Source organism: Micrasema longulum, unplaced genomic scaffold, assembly GCF_059751315.1.
Source record: "Micrasema longulum isolate JH-2025_06_02 unplaced genomic scaffold, ASM5975131v1 h1tg001633l, whole genome shotgun sequence".
NCBI classification, from domain to species: Eukaryota; Metazoa; Arthropoda; class Insecta; order Trichoptera; family Brachycentridae; genus Micrasema; species Micrasema longulum.
The window spans coordinates 162,412-180,739 of record NW_028278813.1 but is presented as its reverse complement, the minus strand read 5'-3'; the positions used below and the strand labels follow the sequence as shown (position 1 = coordinate 180,739).

The following is an 18,328-nucleotide window of genomic DNA, read 5'->3' as shown; positions in this document are numbered from 1 at the left end:
TTCATCAGACCGACACAGACTATACTATTATGAAATAAATTATTAAAAAATAATAATAATAATGAATTTAGTATTCTATTCTCATAATTATATTAAATCATGATTACATAAAACTCCCGCTCTCACTTGTATGTAACAAAGGATTTTATTTAGCCTCCAACCAATTTGTTGGATGTTGGTTATACAAAACCCGGTCACTGATAAAAAAATGTTTTTAATGCATATTAATAATAGGTTTAATAGAAGATAAGTTACCTGATGATGGTTCCTATCTGGGGGACGAAGCAAGCGAAGAGTATGCAGATGGAAACAACTAGGGAGTTGAACAGGACCACGGTGAGACGGGACGGGGGGTTAGCGGACTGAGCACTTCCCAGGCACTGGACTCGCAGCATGAAGGCGATGAGAGGATACACCGTCACCACTTGGAATAGTAACAGGATGCGAGCCACGGCCGTCATTATATCGCTCTTTACAAAATTGTTCAAGATATTCTGGAATAAGAGTTAATTGGTTAAAATAACAAAAAAGAAAATGTAATTCAAGTTTGATTGATCTTTTGGTGACTCAATACAGAAACAAGATACAGTCTTACATTTCAATTTTCTGAATACAATTTATGTCAGAAACGGAACCTAGAAGCTTGTGCACAGAAGCCAAATGCGCTTTTTATTCACTTTTTTATTCATGATTTTATTTTGATAGACAACAAAGACATTTAACATTTAAAAGACTGTGCTAAAGAATCCCTCTCAAAATGGTTTTTGTAGCTTCGTATTACATTAATCAAAAGATGAGATACTTTGAAATACGGGTATTTAAAAACAAAACTTAACATGCGTATGCACTGTTTAGTAATCTATTTTCCATCATTTATAAACAGGTTGTGGTCCTGTAGCTAGTGTCTCGGACTCATGGATCAAACGTCTGAGTTTTGAACCCCCCTCTACCCGAACTCGATTCCCATTTTCTAATAGTAAGTTGTTTACAATTACCCCCGAAGTGATTCATCATATAGGAAGATTTCTGAGTGAGAATGGTGTGAAAGTTTAGGAGGCTGCTATTCCTACTTGTCCATTTTCCTGTGGATGGCAGAAATCATCCTTCATACGACGAATTGCCAATTTAAAAAAAAATCGTTTGCAACTTGTTGAAAATAGAAATTATCATAATGCTAATATTTATTTTTCTAATAAAAAAAGGGAGACATATCAAGTCTTATTTTGTTTTTAAATGTAGTTTAATCAAATGAATATATTGACGAAGCATCAATAAAACTCACATCTTCTATACAGGTCTTGGCGAGAGGAAAACAGACATAAAAGACGGCACCAACCAACATATAGGTGAGGGTCACCAAAACAAACGCAATGCTCAGGTCTCTACCCTGGAAAATGAAATTATTTAAAAATATAAATACATCCTATCGAAGACACATGTTATTTACAAAATAATCAAGAAGTTCAGTGCTACGGGAAAATTGGATATAAAAAATGTTTTCTTACATGCGGTAAAAATCAGAGCATTTAATTGTACGGCAATGTTTCTCGAAAACCTTTGAATAAATTTATTAAAAATTAACTACACATTTTGAACTACGTCATAAATTATTAAGAATCAACCATTGATAGAATGTTGTGATAAATTTCCGGTTTCCAGGAAACCAAGTCACCAATCAGCAGAACTCTCTGGCCTAGCCAGTTCTAGAACTTGTGACATCACAGGCGGAGTAATTTCAAAATTACAAAACTAAAAATTATAACGCTGATAAAAATATTTTTTTGGCTTAGTTTGATAGTCTATTAATAAATAAAAAAAAATGGTAAAAAACCACTGAACTTCCTCTTTCAAGTAAAAAAAATACACATCAGTCTGGATTACATAAGTTTGGAAGTAAGAGACTAGAAAAAGCTTTTGTTGAGAACATTCAAACTGATTTTTCTCAGTATAAGCAACAATGCATTTAGAGGGTTTTATCAGTCCGTATACCGACAATATATTATCATATTTTAACTAAGGCAAGTCGCAATAATCTTTTAGTTACATAAATATCTTGTCTACACAATTTTTTAAAACTCAATGAAGATGAATAAGCAATTGTACGAACATTTTTCTCCTGGTGTCGGTTATTCCTCATGACGGTGATGATGATGTTGTGGATGTAGAAACTAAGCGCCAGCATTCCACTCAGGACGCTGAAGTCCGTCCGCAGGGTGAATTCCTCCAGCCAGGAGTCGATGTGCAGCCCCCAGCCCCAGCCCTTGACCATCACAAATACTACTAAATACACCACGGACAGCGTCCCTGTAGACAGCAATATATTTACATATCAGAGCTATGTTTAAAACAAGAAAAACTTATGTAGCTTAGGTGCATAACGGATAGGTTTATTAACGTAGAAAAACTGAGCAGGTGTTTAAAAATACAATATCTTTATATTTAAAAGTCACGCAAAATTAAAAAAAATATCTACCAAAATAAAACTACATATGTACTTTTATTTTGTATTAACTGCAATATTATTATTTATAAAACCGCACACCTCAACAATAAGAAAAGTTACATCTTCTGTTTTTTTTTTTTTGCAGAAAGCCTTCATGCTCTATATTTTAATTCATTACTAGTCAGTGTTACTAGTAGTCACCAGAGACAAACATAAAGCATAGACAATATTATAATTATTTCATTGATTATAATCATGTGAATTTGTAAATAAAATACAAGGATGCTATTAATTTAATTATGTATTATATGATCATAAATATACTCAGATCACTACTGAATTTTCAATTCCCATGTTTTTTTATTTTAAGATGAAATTGTGTTTCTTTGCACCAAGTCATCAACATTGTCAAAAATACTTTGCCTAGATATATTTTTATGTTTTTTTTCAGTCATTAAAACTACTTACATTAAAACTTATTTTAATATTATTAAAAAGGAAAATATGTATTATGTATATTGACATTGCTTTGCTGGGGTGCAAAATAAATGCATATATTTAACCTTCTAATTTCCCATGTCTGCACTTTGGTGTACAATACATAATAACTTGCAAGGTTGCTTCTATCGTAATATATTATAGGTAAAATAATTCATTTTCAGTTACATGTATTTGATAAATCAATCCGCGGTAATAAAACATAATATTTTTGAGTGAAGAATTACTTTAAAAAATATTTCATATTGACCCAGTCACAAATTCATTTCATTTCCAAAAACTGCATTTTTACTCACCGAGGGAATTGAATCTTGTAAAGAATGAGGTAGAATTAAAGTTGAGCAGAGGGAAGATTATGAGAGCCACGTACAGAGGAACTGATGAGTACAGATCCCAGTACTTTCCTCCCCACGATGCGGAGCCAGGATCCAAATTGGTCGTCATATTGACTAGTATAGAGTCTCGAGGACATGTCACTCCACCAAACGAGTCACTCGACTGGGTCGCGTTGATTGGCAAATCTGAAATGAGAGATGTTTGAAAAATAATCATAATAATTTCGAAGCCGAGTTTAATACAAACGTGTATACCTCCCCCATAACCTTAGCCACGTTTGCCTACATTATAAGACGGCAGGCACTGGTGGCAGTTTGCCAGCAGTTCAGACTTGTATATCCTACAGGAGTTGACGACTGACAAGAGAATTTATTTGTAAGATTTTCTAAAACATCGGGTTAATTATTACCCTAATCTCATTTGATATTTTAACATAAGAAGTCTTATTTCTAAAAATAAATAAAAGGTGTATTTTAAACAATGGCGTATAATCAAATAGACACGTTACAAGCGCATTATAGATTGTATTTAATTTAATTTCATTTCATTCCTTCCTTCCCTTTATTCTCTAACAGACTTTCATCTATTTACATTATAAAATATTGAAAAAAAAGACAAATGTCGAGAACCATACATTGTGTAAGGCTGAGATAAGCATTATCGACAAAATCAAGAAAGGAGCTCTGCGTTGGTTTGGACATGTAGAGCGAATGAGCAGTAAAAGAATGGCTAAAAATATATACAATGCGAATGTTGGTGGATGCAGAAATAGAGGAAGACCGAGAACAACATTGCATGACCAAATCCAACAAACACTTGAAGACGGACACGTTAAAAGTCGGAATAATCGTCTCGCTTGCATAAAAAGATGTATGAATGTAGAGGAAGCGAGATCTGTATGCAAAGGCAGAGTGATATGGCATTCTATCCTCTCTGCCTACCCTTACGGAGAAATGGCATTATGGTTTGTGGAAGAAAAGAACAGAAGAGGACTCGAAGTTTAATAAAATTGATTATTTATATATATGAAGTTTTTGGTTGATAACTTTACTTATTTTTAATCTTTCAAGATTGTCTAAACGAAGACCACTTTTGCATTAGCACCTATTAAGGTAAAATTTCTTAGCCCGTTTCTTGATTAAAATTGTAATTTTACAACAATGTTTACGTTTACTCAAAATTGGGCTGCCCAGTTTTAACTCTCGGAGCTATTGTTTTACTGTGATGAAAGAGTTTAAAAAGGATTTTCCTACCTCTAAAGTAATTGACAGAGTAATAGAGGAAGTTAGTCATGAGAACCCAGTAGACTATGTTGGCTCCTAGCATCACCAAGACACTAAATATCTGGGCTATCACCTCCGCCCATCGCCCCAACAGCAGGCGACACAAGTCTGATACTTCACATTCTGCATTGTCACCTGTAAACAAGAATAGTGTGTATATTTTTGGGTGGAGTTCCTTATGTCAGAAGAGTGAATTGGAGAATTGAGATTCATTAACGCATTTAAAAAAAACTGATTTCTACTTTTCTGGCCAATAAATTGGTACAGTAAATACAGCAAGGTACAGCAAATACAGTGATGATTATGTGATTTACTTACCGTGATGATAGCAGACTTGGAGCAGAATATAGGATGTGAAGAGACAAAGTCCGCCCATTAAAAGCATAATGGCTATTCCTGACAGCAGTCCAGCTCTTTCTATACCCCAAGCCATGGTCAGTAAGGAACTTCCCATTACAGTGTTCCATACTGCAAATCTAAAAATTTAATATATTTTGAGTTTTTACATTTTGTGACACGTGAATCTCCTAGATCTCCTACATGTGAAAGAAATGGTAGAGGCCACAAACCATAAAAGGTGACTCCACTGAGAGATCCTTAATTTTTTTTAAATATATTGTATTTTATTATTTTGAGCATTTTTAAAATCATTTTACATGGATAAATTACATAGACACAAACAATATAAATCTAAAGGAACACAACAAGAAGATACATAATATTATATTGAATTGCCCAGTACCTATAAAATGTCCTTAATAAAAGCAATAATAACATCCAAAATAATTTTTGCAACAGTATGAGTGATAATTTCATATGATATATTTATATATATATTTATTGTCTGTTTTTTGCATTGTCATACTTTGTTTTACCAATGCATAAATAACTCATTATGTCCCGGAATTAATTTAAGTGACTCCTGGGCCATGATTACAGTGGGAAGTTAACAAAGTTATCTTCAATTGTGTTCGAAGTTAAATGGAATTTTCTGCATAAAAATTTGAAGTGCTTTCGTCGGTTATCTGTACTTGAACATGTTTAAATATAATTTAATATGAATATTAAATTTTTCATGCAAAAAATTCAATTTTACTTTATAAACAATTAAAGAGTAGGGAAATATCACACTCTACAAATACCAATAGAAATATGTGAAATAAATAAATTAGTCGGGTTGTGGTCCCGTGGCTAGTGTCTCGGACTCACAGACCAAAGGTCCGTGGTTCGAATCCCACTCTACCCCAACTTGATTCCATTTTCTAATAGTGAGTTATTTACAACTCGTTGAGAATGGCCCTCAAAATTAAATATTTGGGTAAATCATAAGAACGCAAATATTTCTTTTTATTAAAAAAAAAAAAAAAAAAAAAATTTAGAAAATTAATTGTATTTTCAAAATCAATATAGATATTGTGGAGAAATGTTTTCATGCACAACTTTTAAAATAAAATTGTTAAAAAATGTATCTCCACAAAAACACGACAGACGGTGAGCGGTGATAGCGGGGAGGTCCGCTGTCATTCGGGCGGATATAAAAATAATTGAGCGAGTGCTCGTGGATCGCCTTGCTGTCGCTTCTTGCTCTGTTGCCTGTGTCTACCTTGGTACGGATTTACCTTCATATTAAACTAACATTGGAAAATATACATTAGAAATAATAGATAAATATGATATATTTTGTAATTTTGTGCTGTGTAAATGTGATTTTAAAAAATATATATTTTAAAGACGTTATTATTAATAACATATATTTGAACATTGAATATAAATCAATCAACACTTTGCAGGTCAAACACTCTCATCATTAAACTTGAAATAAAAGTAATTGACTGAAAAGGTATTTCTCATCCCACTGATAACGTATCATCGGGAACAATAAATCAATGCTCATAGCACAAGGTCATTGTCTCGTCCATATGAATATTCCTACATTGTAATTGCATTTCAATTAATTATTATTTACCCTTAGACATTAGATGATGGAATGTTGCTATGACATTTCATCATCTTTAACATAAATAGAATGAACATGAACATGTATAAAAATGTTATAAATTTAAATGATGTCAATATATTTATGTATTTTATTTACAACATTGTTTTTCAACCTATTTAAAAATATCTTGTGACCCACAGGTTGAAAAACACTGATTTACAGTATGTATGGAAAAATATCTTCAGACGTTGCCTAGTAGATGAAATTATTCAGTCAGATGAGTCTCATCCATATCAATAAAGGTTTGAGCCCTTGAGCTTATAACAGGGCTTGTAATCTGTCACTGGCTGGTTTAAGCGACCACTTTATACACTATGTTTTTTTACACAATATTTCTTCAATTCTTCCATCTGTTGATATTTGTGAAGTTAAAAAGCTGAATCTTTTAGTGGTGCTGGTGAGATTTATCTGACTGATTTCACCTACATACTAGGCAACGCCTGAAAATATTTTTCAATTTTTCTACTTCTTGGATGAGTTGATTTTATCAACAATATTTAAGAGAAGAGAATATGGAAATCTAGACATTTACAGGACACTTGGGACCCGTCATTGGCTTGTTTAAGCGACTACTTTACGCACTGTAACATGAATTATTCTGCCTATGTTTGAATATTCATATTTCTTTGATTTATTTATTAATTTCAGTTCACTAACAGTAAAAGATATCACAATATATATACACTTCATAAAATAAAAAATAATAACACTAAACATCTTTCACCAATTATATCTAAACACCAATAATGACGGAACAAAAATGGTACAGTATAAATAATTTGTGCAATTTATTAAAATTTAAACTAAAATAGATTGTAGGCATTTTCAATTAGTTGTGAAATTGGAATCAAGTTGTGGAAAAGCAAGATTCGAACCTTGGACCTCTGATCTGTAAGCCTGTGACAGTGGACCAAACAAAACCCAGAAAACCACAATGATCGGTATGAGCAACATAGACATATTAAAAACAATTATTTAGAAGTGTATCAATTTTTTTTAAAAATAATATTTAAAAAACAAAATCGCTGCTTACTTCTGCAGAGCCCAGAGCTAACTCCGCATCGGCACTCCTGTTTTCTCCCCTACAGAAGTAAGCAAACATTGTTTTTTTTTTTTTAATTTTTTTTAGTTTTGCAACGCATCTAAATTATTTTTCTTAATATGCCAATATGTCTTCTTGCTCATCGATCATCGTGGTTTCGAATGTGACATGTTGTATGTTAAAATATAAATATTGAGATTAATAAATACTTACATTGTGACGAGAGAACTCTGCTTTTTTTTATGTTCAATTGAGTACTTATAGTTCTCAAAAAAGGGTACCGACGATAGTAATCCATCACCAGCATCCTGCATACAAAAATAATAATTTCATTACTCTGCCATACAAAATAAGATAAGATCGATAAAAATTACTGGTGTTGCTGTGAACAGTGGAGGGTTGCACTCTCAAAGCCGTAATTTTATTATTTATTTTACAGAAACATACAGTCAACAATGATTAAATGACCTAACTCAGATATGGTTTAAAGACAGACCAGCGAAGTTTCTAAATAAAAATCATACCGATGAAATTATGGTATATTTTTTAATGTGTGCGTACATATATATGTACCTACTTTTATATAAAAGGGTGTGTATTTGTGTAAGAGTAAGTGTTCAGGCGTGTGTAAGCGTGAGCATCATTAAAAAGCAAATAAGAGTGTATCGCAGCCAGATAAATTGAGTCTTAATTTTTTTTTAATATTTTTTTTTTAAATAATTTAAGGGGCACGTTAAATATATTAATTGATGAAAAAAAATCATTATAATTTGAGCAAAAATGATAAAGGAAAGATTTTTGTGCATAGTTAGTGCTACTGTCTAGTTAGTCTGGTACACGGAATGAATATGGAATGAGCTACCTCTTCATATAAAAAATGCATCTTCTCTAGCCACCTTCAAAAAACGCCTGAAGCATTATTATACTCGTATATCCCCAGAATCATGAACTCCCTGATATTTACTGTTTTTTTTTAAAAACTTTTCTTGGTTCCTCTTTCTCTATCCTTCCAAACAAATTATCTGATTCCACATTCCTCATCATATAATATGTATAACATAATGTACTTTTTTTTAAAATAGTTAAAATGTTCAAGCCCTATCTTCCAATTAACAAATAGCTTTTAGTTTGAATTAATTAGGTTATATTTATTTTATGTATGTACCTTTTGATATATATTTATGGTTTTTAGTACAAAATTTTGACCAACTCTTCTTTTGACCAGCCTGTTTTTTGGTTGGCTGGAAGATATTGCTTTCAGCAAGAGTAGGTTTAAAGAGTCTACTTTATTATTGAATAATTTATATAAATAGCATAATTCAGATATAGTGTGTCTATTTTCAAGGTAAAAAAATCCATTTTGTTTAGTAGATTTGCTGTAAGTGCAAAGTGTTGTAATCTTTTTAAAATCTAGGTATTTAAAAAATTTAACACTTTATATAAAAGACAAGAAACAGGAAGGCATATTTTAGACAAATTGCACAAATCCACAGAATAAAACTATTGATTTTATTGGTTTTTGTTGTATTTAAAAAATATATATTTTACCTACATAGTTTGAGTGGATTGGCTTGACCTGTGCCAAAAAGATTCTCGTGTTTGGGTGGCATAAAGAATACTCTTCCGTTTGTGAAATATAACCAGAACCCCTGATGAGAGTTTTCGACTCGATGCGATGGCTACTTTCAGATAAAACTGATCTGCCCAGGAATCAGACCCAGAACCTCAACGCGTGAAAAACGCACCAACCACGACACTGCCATCATTATGAGTTGCTGTAAGGAAATCAAATTAATTAAGAACTCACAACATCGGGGTCTGATCCAGGAATTTTAATATAGCCTTCATGCTCGCCTTCACTACTAAACCTCGGGACAAGAAGAGGAGTCTTGCTACCCATCGTGCTGCCACTTTCGTCCAACCAGGAGTTTAAAATCAGCGAAATGGGTCTGAAAAGCACATAAAACTATAAATGATTTATTTAAAAGTATATATTTAGTAGTTATTGGATGAAGAAACTTTATGAGAGAATATAATATGGTCCAGGTGTTTACAAGGTTTATAACCCATCATTGTCGTTTCGTTAAGCGTTTACTTTTCAAACAGCATACAATCACCACTCTGCCAATTCCCCATGTTTGAACATCTTTGAAAATTCAGCCATCTAAACTACCATTTTTCTTGGAAGTACAGTAAAACTCCATTTATTGGAACTCCAGTCATCCGGATTGCCAAATGATCAGATCATTGTCAGGAAATAAAAATAAAGGAGGAGTTGTTAATTTTAATTTAATCATGCAATTAACTTTGCTGGACATGTTTAAGTAACTTTTTAATGTGATTCTAGTCCACTAATTTTTAAAAGCAATATAAAATCTGGCACTCATTATCCGGATAGTTGGAGTTTTACTGTACCTACTAAGAGCTGGAACTTGAGGTAAGATTCAAGTTCAAGTCATTATAGAAAATTGTGAAAATTTAAATTCAATTGAATAAAAATGTAGCAATTCATAATTCCTCATAATTTTGCACTGCATTGGTACTCCAATTGCAGCATATGTTGATCTTACGCTTCAAGTGGCAGCCCAGGATTTTTTAAAAAGAAATAACCGGCTAAGATTCTATTTTTGAGGCTTGTCAGCAGGTGAGAAAGAGATGATACCGAAGGAAGTAATCAAACTGCGCCACGGCGCCTGTCTATTGCAGTGTAGAACCACATTTTTTTAAACCAATATTTCACGTCCACTCTGCCAGGAATAGAACCTAGAACCTCAATTTATACCTGAGAGTAGCCATCAGACGAAAACATTTATCTGGGGTTCTGGTTCTAATTCACACTCAAAAATGTATTCTTAAAAGTAATTTTAATATACTAAAAATTGTAATTAAAAAAAGCTATTATGATGCTTTTCATGTCACGACGCAACGCGATGCTCAAAATTATAATTATGAATTAATCATTATGTAATTTAGTAGATAATTCATCTTATCATTTTAATATTTGTGTCACTGGGTTTGAGTTCTTTGTACATAAAAAAAAAGAATATTAATATTGATAATACTTACATACTTTTTAAGAAATTCACACAATTATTATCACAATGCGACACACGAAACTGTAATTACTATTCGTACCACAGATTATATCGTACAAATTCGTACTGTTTTATACACAGACTAAAGATTTATATAATACTGGTTATATAGAATAATTTAGAATTTTGACAGTTTTCAATAAATTAAATTTTCTTTTCCCTCTTAAAATCAAAGTTCTTATTGGTCAAATATACGAGTAATTTCATAATTTAAAAAGGTTCTCAGAATTTACAACTACCTAGCCAGCGCCATGATCTAGTACTTACGTAAATAATAATTAATTAAAATAATTATTCAAATATAAATAACTATTCATTCATTGTGTTTCAGTTGAATTTTAAAAATAAAATGATTTTTTTTCAGAATAAGGTTTCGAAATTAATCACAATTTTCAAAAATTAAAATCATTACTTGACGAAAATAAAAAAATAAATATTTTCAAAAAGGTTTCTTAAGTAGGTGTAAACTTTTTTTTAATAATCAATCTTCTTACCAAGCTCTTTCCTGTACTCTTTTCATAAATAAAAGATTTAAATTATAATTTTTTTATACTTACGCATCCACACACACGCACCCTTTCACACACCTTCCCTCGCCCTTGAATACAAACTACAAACGTCACATACATACAATTACGTAAACTGTTTTCTTCTAAATTATGTATTACTATCTAAATATTTATATAAATTTACAGTGGATTTTTTTATTGGCTTTAGTATTGTTAATATATTTCTACTTAGTTTTTTGTAATATCTGTAAAAATCACAAATAAAATAAAATGAAAATAAATAAAAATAATGGAATATCCATAGTAAATATATTCACTAGATCAACCATACCTGAATATATATGTAACTATAAAAATATTTTTACTGTGCATTATTGATCTAATACAATTTTTGTAAGATGGCACTTTTTTTTATTACACATAGTTACTACATAAAACATTTCTTATACAAAACTAATTTAAGAGTCCTCCTCACTAGATAAATATGTTCTAAGGAGGACTTTATAGTATTCAAAATTATTTGTTTTAGATGTTTCACCTGTCATTCAAATATTTGTTTAAATTCTTCTTCAGTCAGATAATATTAATATAATTAATATTCTTCAGTCAGATTTTGATTTTTCTTTTGAAATATTGTTTGTTATCAGGTAGATTAATTTTATGTTGAAACATATATCAAACAATTTGTCAGAAAAATATTCCTCGGACCTTTGGATATTTTACTAGACTACGGAAAGAAGCTATTAAATCAAATTAGATTTTTTGACAACAAATTAATATTTTAAACTGTCAAACACATTAATATCAATTACCTTTAGTGATCATTAGCAATTTATTGGTGTAACGCAGTCATTTCATTACGAGAGAAATGTATTTTATACTTTGGTAATTTCCGCCTAGCAAATAAATTAGACAAATATTTCAAAATAAATATTACGGTTATCAACAAAGATATATGACTGGCCATGGCATACAGTCATTAAACTTATAACATTTATTTGTAGGGCATTCAAATATTACTAATTCATTGTTTCTGGAATTGATATCACGAGTGCACGAAAAAAAATCCGTTGAAATAAAATTTTAAACGATTGGATAAGAAAACCTAGTGTAATTAATGTAATGTGTGACAACAGCGACAGAAAAAATCTTTAAAAAAAAAAATAATTTAAGTATTTTAAAAACACAAAAAAGCTAAAAAGTCAAGACCAATCAACGAAACAATGTTTGAAAAAAACCGTTTTAACCAAAACGCACCCTTTAATATTACTCTCATCCTAAAACACAAATAATATTGTTTTTAGTAATATTTTATCTGAAATTAGGTACTTTTTTGTTTCTTTCCCGGTAAAAAATAACACGCGTGTCTTTTACTTTGAAAGTCTTAAATAAAAATCCTTATTCAAATTAGTTTTTCAAATAATGACCGCTAGAATGACACTTTAATCCCCTTAGTTTGCTTGATCAATAACCAGTTTCAGAGCTCTCGCGACATCGTCGGATCGGTATGTTTTTTTTCGAATGTGCCAACCACTGCATTACCAGGCGAACGTATCTCCGCCCGATTTCTTTATTCGGGATTTTTACCTGAGAGCAGCCATCGATTCGAAAGCACGCATCCAGGATTCTGGTTATATTTCACACACATCACTGTATTTTGAATCCGCCTAGACGCAGAGATATATAGGGGGTAATAACTACACAAAATGATGAAACCGGTTATTGATCTTACAAACTATTGTCACTCAGTCAATATACAGGATGTTCTTTAAACCCGTCACATCCGAAACCACGATGATCAGTATGGGCAAGAAGACATATTGATATATTAAAAAATATATTTAGAACGAAGAAAATTTGTAAAAATAAAATATTAAAAGGATCAAATGGTTGCTTACTTCTGAAGAGGAGAAGCGAGGGGGGCGCGGCCGCGCGATTAACGGTGTGTCAGACTCCTCCCTCCCCCCTCCTCGTTTCTCCCCTGCAGAAGTTAGCAACCATTCGTTTTTTTTTAATATTTTATTTTATTAAATTTTATTCGTTCTAAAAATTTATTTAAATGTGGCAATATGTCTTCTTGTTCACACTGATCATCGTGGTTTCGGATGTGACAGGGTTTAAAGAACACCCTGTGTATGTTTTACTTAATTTTGTGTCATTATCATTGCAATGCTATCGGATATTATAATGCAATAAAATCATTTCCTGGTATACACAATATTATAAAACAATGTCAATATTTTGAAAATAAAACAAATATTTTCGAAAAGGTTGTGGGACTTGTTAGTTGTGTCCCAGTTATTATAGATCGAAACTATATGTATCCACCCATTGAATTAATTAATGGTATCTACCCTATATTCCAAACTACGTACACTTTTTGTTGAGATTTGTAAAAATATATTTCAATCTGGAAACAATTATTTAATGCATATTTGTGTCAAAAGTTTATTCTAAATAGACTCTTTTTGAAAAAATAAATAAATTATAATAAACCAAAATTGTTAAACGTCGTACTCGGCACGGGTTGTCCCAGTGAGTACCTTCACTACCTACTAAATTGTCAATGAGGAGTTCAGTGCAACGGTAAATTGGATATAAAAAATGTTTTCCTACACGCGATAAAAATTCAAGCATTTAATTGTCCCGAAAACGTATGAAAAAAAAAGAAGATTTTGATGAAAATTAACTACTTTAAACGACGTCACTAGGTTTCCAAAATCAAAAATTAACAGAGTGTTGTGATACATTTCCGGTTTTCGGGAAGCCAACCCACCAATCAAGACAACTCACCGTAGAGAACTTGAGACGTCACAGGCGGAGCAATTTTAAAATCACAAAACTTTCGAGAAGAATCTCAGAACTTCCTTATTCTAAGAACGTTCAGTTGTTTTTTATTTATTTTTCATTTGAAAATATTTTTATGCGTCGTATTATCAGCCAGACGATTTTTTAAAGTTTTAAAATTTAGAATTACTTCGCGTGTGATGTCACAATTCCTCTCGGTGAGTTCTGCTGATTGGTGAATTGGCTTCCCGTAAACCAGAAATGTATCACAACACTCTCATCGGTTGATTCGGAAGAACAAGTAACGTCGGCGTCGTTCACAGTAGTTCGTCTTTATTAAAATCTTTTTTTTTTCGTTCATTTTCAAGAAACTTCACCGTACAATTGAATGTTCTAATTTTTACCGCGCGTGATAAAATCTTTGTAATATAAAATTTCCCGTGGCCCTTAACTTCCTCTATAGTATATCCTGGTAAGGTATTAAATGAATAAATAAAATAAAAAATAAATTACTGAAAATTTTCTTTACTATGCAAACTCATTAATTAATTAAATTCAGTAATTTATTGTATCCTTAATTACTGATTTCCTTCTTTATTTCCTCTTTATGTATTTTATGTTTCGTTTTTTTGAAAACCTAAATCTTGAAAATCATGACAAAAAATAACTTTAGTTAATTAACAAAAAGGAATTCCTATACAAGTAAAAATTGATCAGCCTCGTGATGCAGTGGTCAGCGCGTTTTCCTACAATGCAAGAGGTCTCGGATTCGGTTCCCGACATGGTTGACATGAAATATTTATTCGAAAATATGTTTTTACACTAGAATATTTCATAGTCCCTGGACTGGTACCTGAAGCGTAACACTGATCATCTTACCTTCATATGTAACAAAATGATCAAGATACACTGCGATTGGTATACCAATGCAGTGCTCTATGCACCATTAGGTGCGGAAAAGGAATGATGATGAAGTAAATAAAAAGTTTTTACCGCCTGTTACTTTCCACGGTTTTGTTTCAATATTAACATAATTTTATAAAATACTAACACTTTGTTTCACAATAAAATCATTATTTAAAATAAAAAACTTGAACATACTGTTTTATGTTTAAAAAATCTCATTGTCTCTGGTAAAGGTTTAAATACTATGACGTATTTTCAAAATTTTGAAAATCAGCACTGTACGTACCTCTGATTGGCTTGATGTGGCGAGAATTTCGCTAATGCGTGTCCACAGTCGGACGACTCTGAGAACTGATTGGCAAACAAACTGAAATGAAAAAAAATATTATTACTCATCTTCATGCTTAGTAATGTTATATATTATTGTGGCTAGTGAAATGTGAACGTGCTTGAACCATGCTCGACCACGAACAGACCTTGACTTGAACATAATATTTCGCACAAATTTGAATTTCGTGCGTATTTTATCCCTAAAATTCAATGCTGTATTTTTTTTAACGGATTAAATTAAATTAAATGACTATGTTTGCTTATTTAAAATTAAAATATAACCAAACATAGTTGAAAACTGTCTATTCACTCACTAGGCATAGTAAATACCTGTTCTGGGGAAGACAGCATTTCTTTATATTTTTTACCAAACATGTCTAAAGAAAATTAATGCAAAATTGAATAATGTATAAAAAATACAATAATCTTAATTTCATAAATATCAATTGTGAGTCATTAAAATGAAACTGATGCACTTTTACTTATTTTTAAAAATATGCGCGACTACTTTTTACTTTTTATACATTCATATGTTTTCTGTCTTATTCATATGACGTACCTGCCTCATATTTTTATTTTCTGTCTTTTTTCAAACATAAACATATTTTTATTCATCATAAAGACGTAAAATTAAAAAAAAATGTTAAAGAACAAGCTCAATTAGTTGTATTGTTGGACGGAAATATGAAAAATACATTGTGACATCCAAAGTCTTAATAGATTCTTACAAGAATCTATATTGAAACAAGGCGCGTCATGAAATCGCGAATATTTAATAATATTTCACAGTTATAAACATAATGCAATTTAATAATAATGTAGGTCTCAAGCCGAGAAATAGGGTAACGTGGGTACCTAATGATTGCCTGCTTAAGGAAATTTTGAATTTGAATTTTGAATTTTGAATTTGAATTTTGAATTTGAATTTTGAATTTGAATTTTAAATTTGACCTTAATCATCCAATGACAATAAAATAGTTAAATATGAAATCTTTTTCTATTTATCTGTCTTACTTTTGCATTTATTTCTTCATTAAATTCTGCCTCCTTCATCCTCATTTTCTCAACTCTTCCATCTGTTGACTTGTGTAAAGTAAATGAGCTAAAACCTTTATCATGCAAATAAGAATAATCCTGCTAAACTAATTCACCTGTTGGGCAACGCCTGAAAACATTTTTGTTTTTTGCCTTCCCTTCTCAAAAATGTTTTCCCTCTAAGTAGTAACAAAATAAAGATCTAAACAACACCCCAGGAAGGAAATCCAGCCTGTGGTCAAACATTTGGACATACTCAAAACATTGTTGATTAATTAAACTGGTATTATTTATTGACTCGTGTTTTTATTTTATTTTTTAGCTTTACGAGATCTTATTTCAAGAACAATGAATAATGTAAATAAACACTCTACATTACGGCTCTATCGAATGACGCAGGCACATGTCATAAATATGAACTAATGTCAAGGGCAAAGATAGATGAGATTACTTTAACGTTGACAAAATTGATAGCCACGGGTCATTCTTTTTTTCAGCATAGTTTTTTCGGCAGATATTGTCGTTAGGTAACTATGTAAAATAATATTATATGAACGCGTAAACAATTTTCACCCACTCATTAAAAAAGTATTCACTCACAAAAAAGCAACAGATAATCTCTAAGTACAATCACATCGACATTGCAAGGGTGCAGAACCACAAGATGTAAAATTCAGAGAGAAAATTCACGTTCTTACATAATCCTTTTTTTTACAATCCAAAGTTTGTTGTGGTCGGCGCACTTGGGTTCGATTTCTCACAACTGTTGCTACTTAACATTCAACCTTCCGCCCAGACACAAGTAGTTATCAAATGAATCCCTTTATCTACTAAGCAGCATACATGGCATAAGAAGACCGGGCCGTCGAAGGGTTTTCTGGCTCGGCTCCGAAATTTGAGGCAACCGTAAGGAAACAGTTATAAGTTATACCACAGGGTTGCCATCAACAAGGTAGAGATAAACTATGTTGATCGCCAACATCCGCAGAGGCGATGGCACTTGAGGAAGAAGAAGAAAAATCTACAAAACTTTTATTAATGTTTAGTTTTATAAACGCCATTCAAATATATATATATATTAGCCAATGGGCCTTGTAATCAAGTGGTTAGAGCATTTACCTATACCGATAAACCGAATTATACCGATTATTAAATATCTTAAACAAGTTTTTTTTATGTCATAATAACAGTCACACCTCCCCTTGCCGCTCACCATGATTTGTGATACGCGAAACTGTTTCGTAAAAAAACAGTTTTAGAGTAACGCGGCAAATCCGTTGGCAACTCTGCTATCATGGCGAGGGTTTCGGGTTAGATTGCCGACATGGTCTGTAAAAGATGTTTTTGCACTGCCATATTTCACTGGGCGAGCGTTTTCGACTCGATGGCTACCTTCAGGTAAAAAACCCTGAGAAAGGAAATCGAGTAGAGATAAATCCGCCTCGTAATATATTGGCCGGCTCGTTCGCATTCTTGAGGTCTATCAACCAATGCAGTGCCAATTAAAGAGAGAGGATAATTGATTTTAAATGTAAGGCTATTAAAAAAAAAATGATACCTATGCTAGAAAATGGGAATCAAATTCTGGTAGAGCGGGATTTGAAACTCGAACTTAATATGTGAGTTCGCGATACTTATATTCGTAATATTTATGTATATCATCGCCATTCCCTTTCCGCACCAAAAGGTACATAGGGTACTGCGTCGGTACACCAATCGCAACGTATCTTGATCACTTTTGCCACACAAAGGTAAAAATATTAGTCTTACCCATCAAGTGCCAGCCAGTCCAGGAACTATGAAACATATTTAATATATTCTAGCGTAAAAACAAATTTTCAAATAAATATTTCATTTCAACTATGGCCCCGATTACAATAGGAAGTTAACAGAGTTATCTTCGACTGTCTATAAAGAAAAACCGATAATTGTGTACGAAAATGAGTATATTTACATGAACATTTAAAGTATCTTCGTCGGTAATCTATAATTAAACATGTTTAGAAGAAAAAATTGTATGCATATTCTGCTTTTCATCCAAAAAACTTAATTTTACTTTGTAGAT

At 31.8% G+C, this 18,328-nt stretch overlaps 1 protein-coding gene across 2 annotated transcripts in view; it reads right to left on the bottom strand.

Annotated features, from left to right (window-relative positions):
- Positions 1-18,328, bottom strand: part of LOC148274513 (neutral amino acid transporter 9-like) — a 31,964-nt gene that overhangs the window by 4,349 nt on the left and 9,287 nt on the right. For both annotated transcript variants that reach the window (XM_088237001.1, XM_088237000.1), the window contains exons 2-10: positions 15,185-15,265; positions 9,409-9,550; positions 7,815-7,909; positions 4,879-5,036; positions 4,531-4,695; positions 3,238-3,462; positions 2,108-2,304; positions 1,283-1,387; positions 256-494 (exon numbers count right to left, since the gene is read on the bottom strand). In XM_088237001.1, the coding sequence (XP_088093127.1) occupies positions 256-494; positions 1,283-1,387; positions 2,108-2,304; positions 3,238-3,462; positions 4,531-4,695; positions 4,879-5,036; positions 7,815-7,909; positions 9,409-9,501 (1,277 nt within the window). In that variant the 5' untranslated portion in view covers positions 9,502-9,550; positions 15,185-15,265. The remainder of the gene's footprint in view (positions 1-255; positions 495-1,282; positions 1,388-2,107; positions 2,305-3,237; positions 3,463-4,530; positions 4,696-4,878; positions 5,037-7,814; positions 7,910-9,408; positions 9,551-15,184; positions 15,266-18,328) is intronic.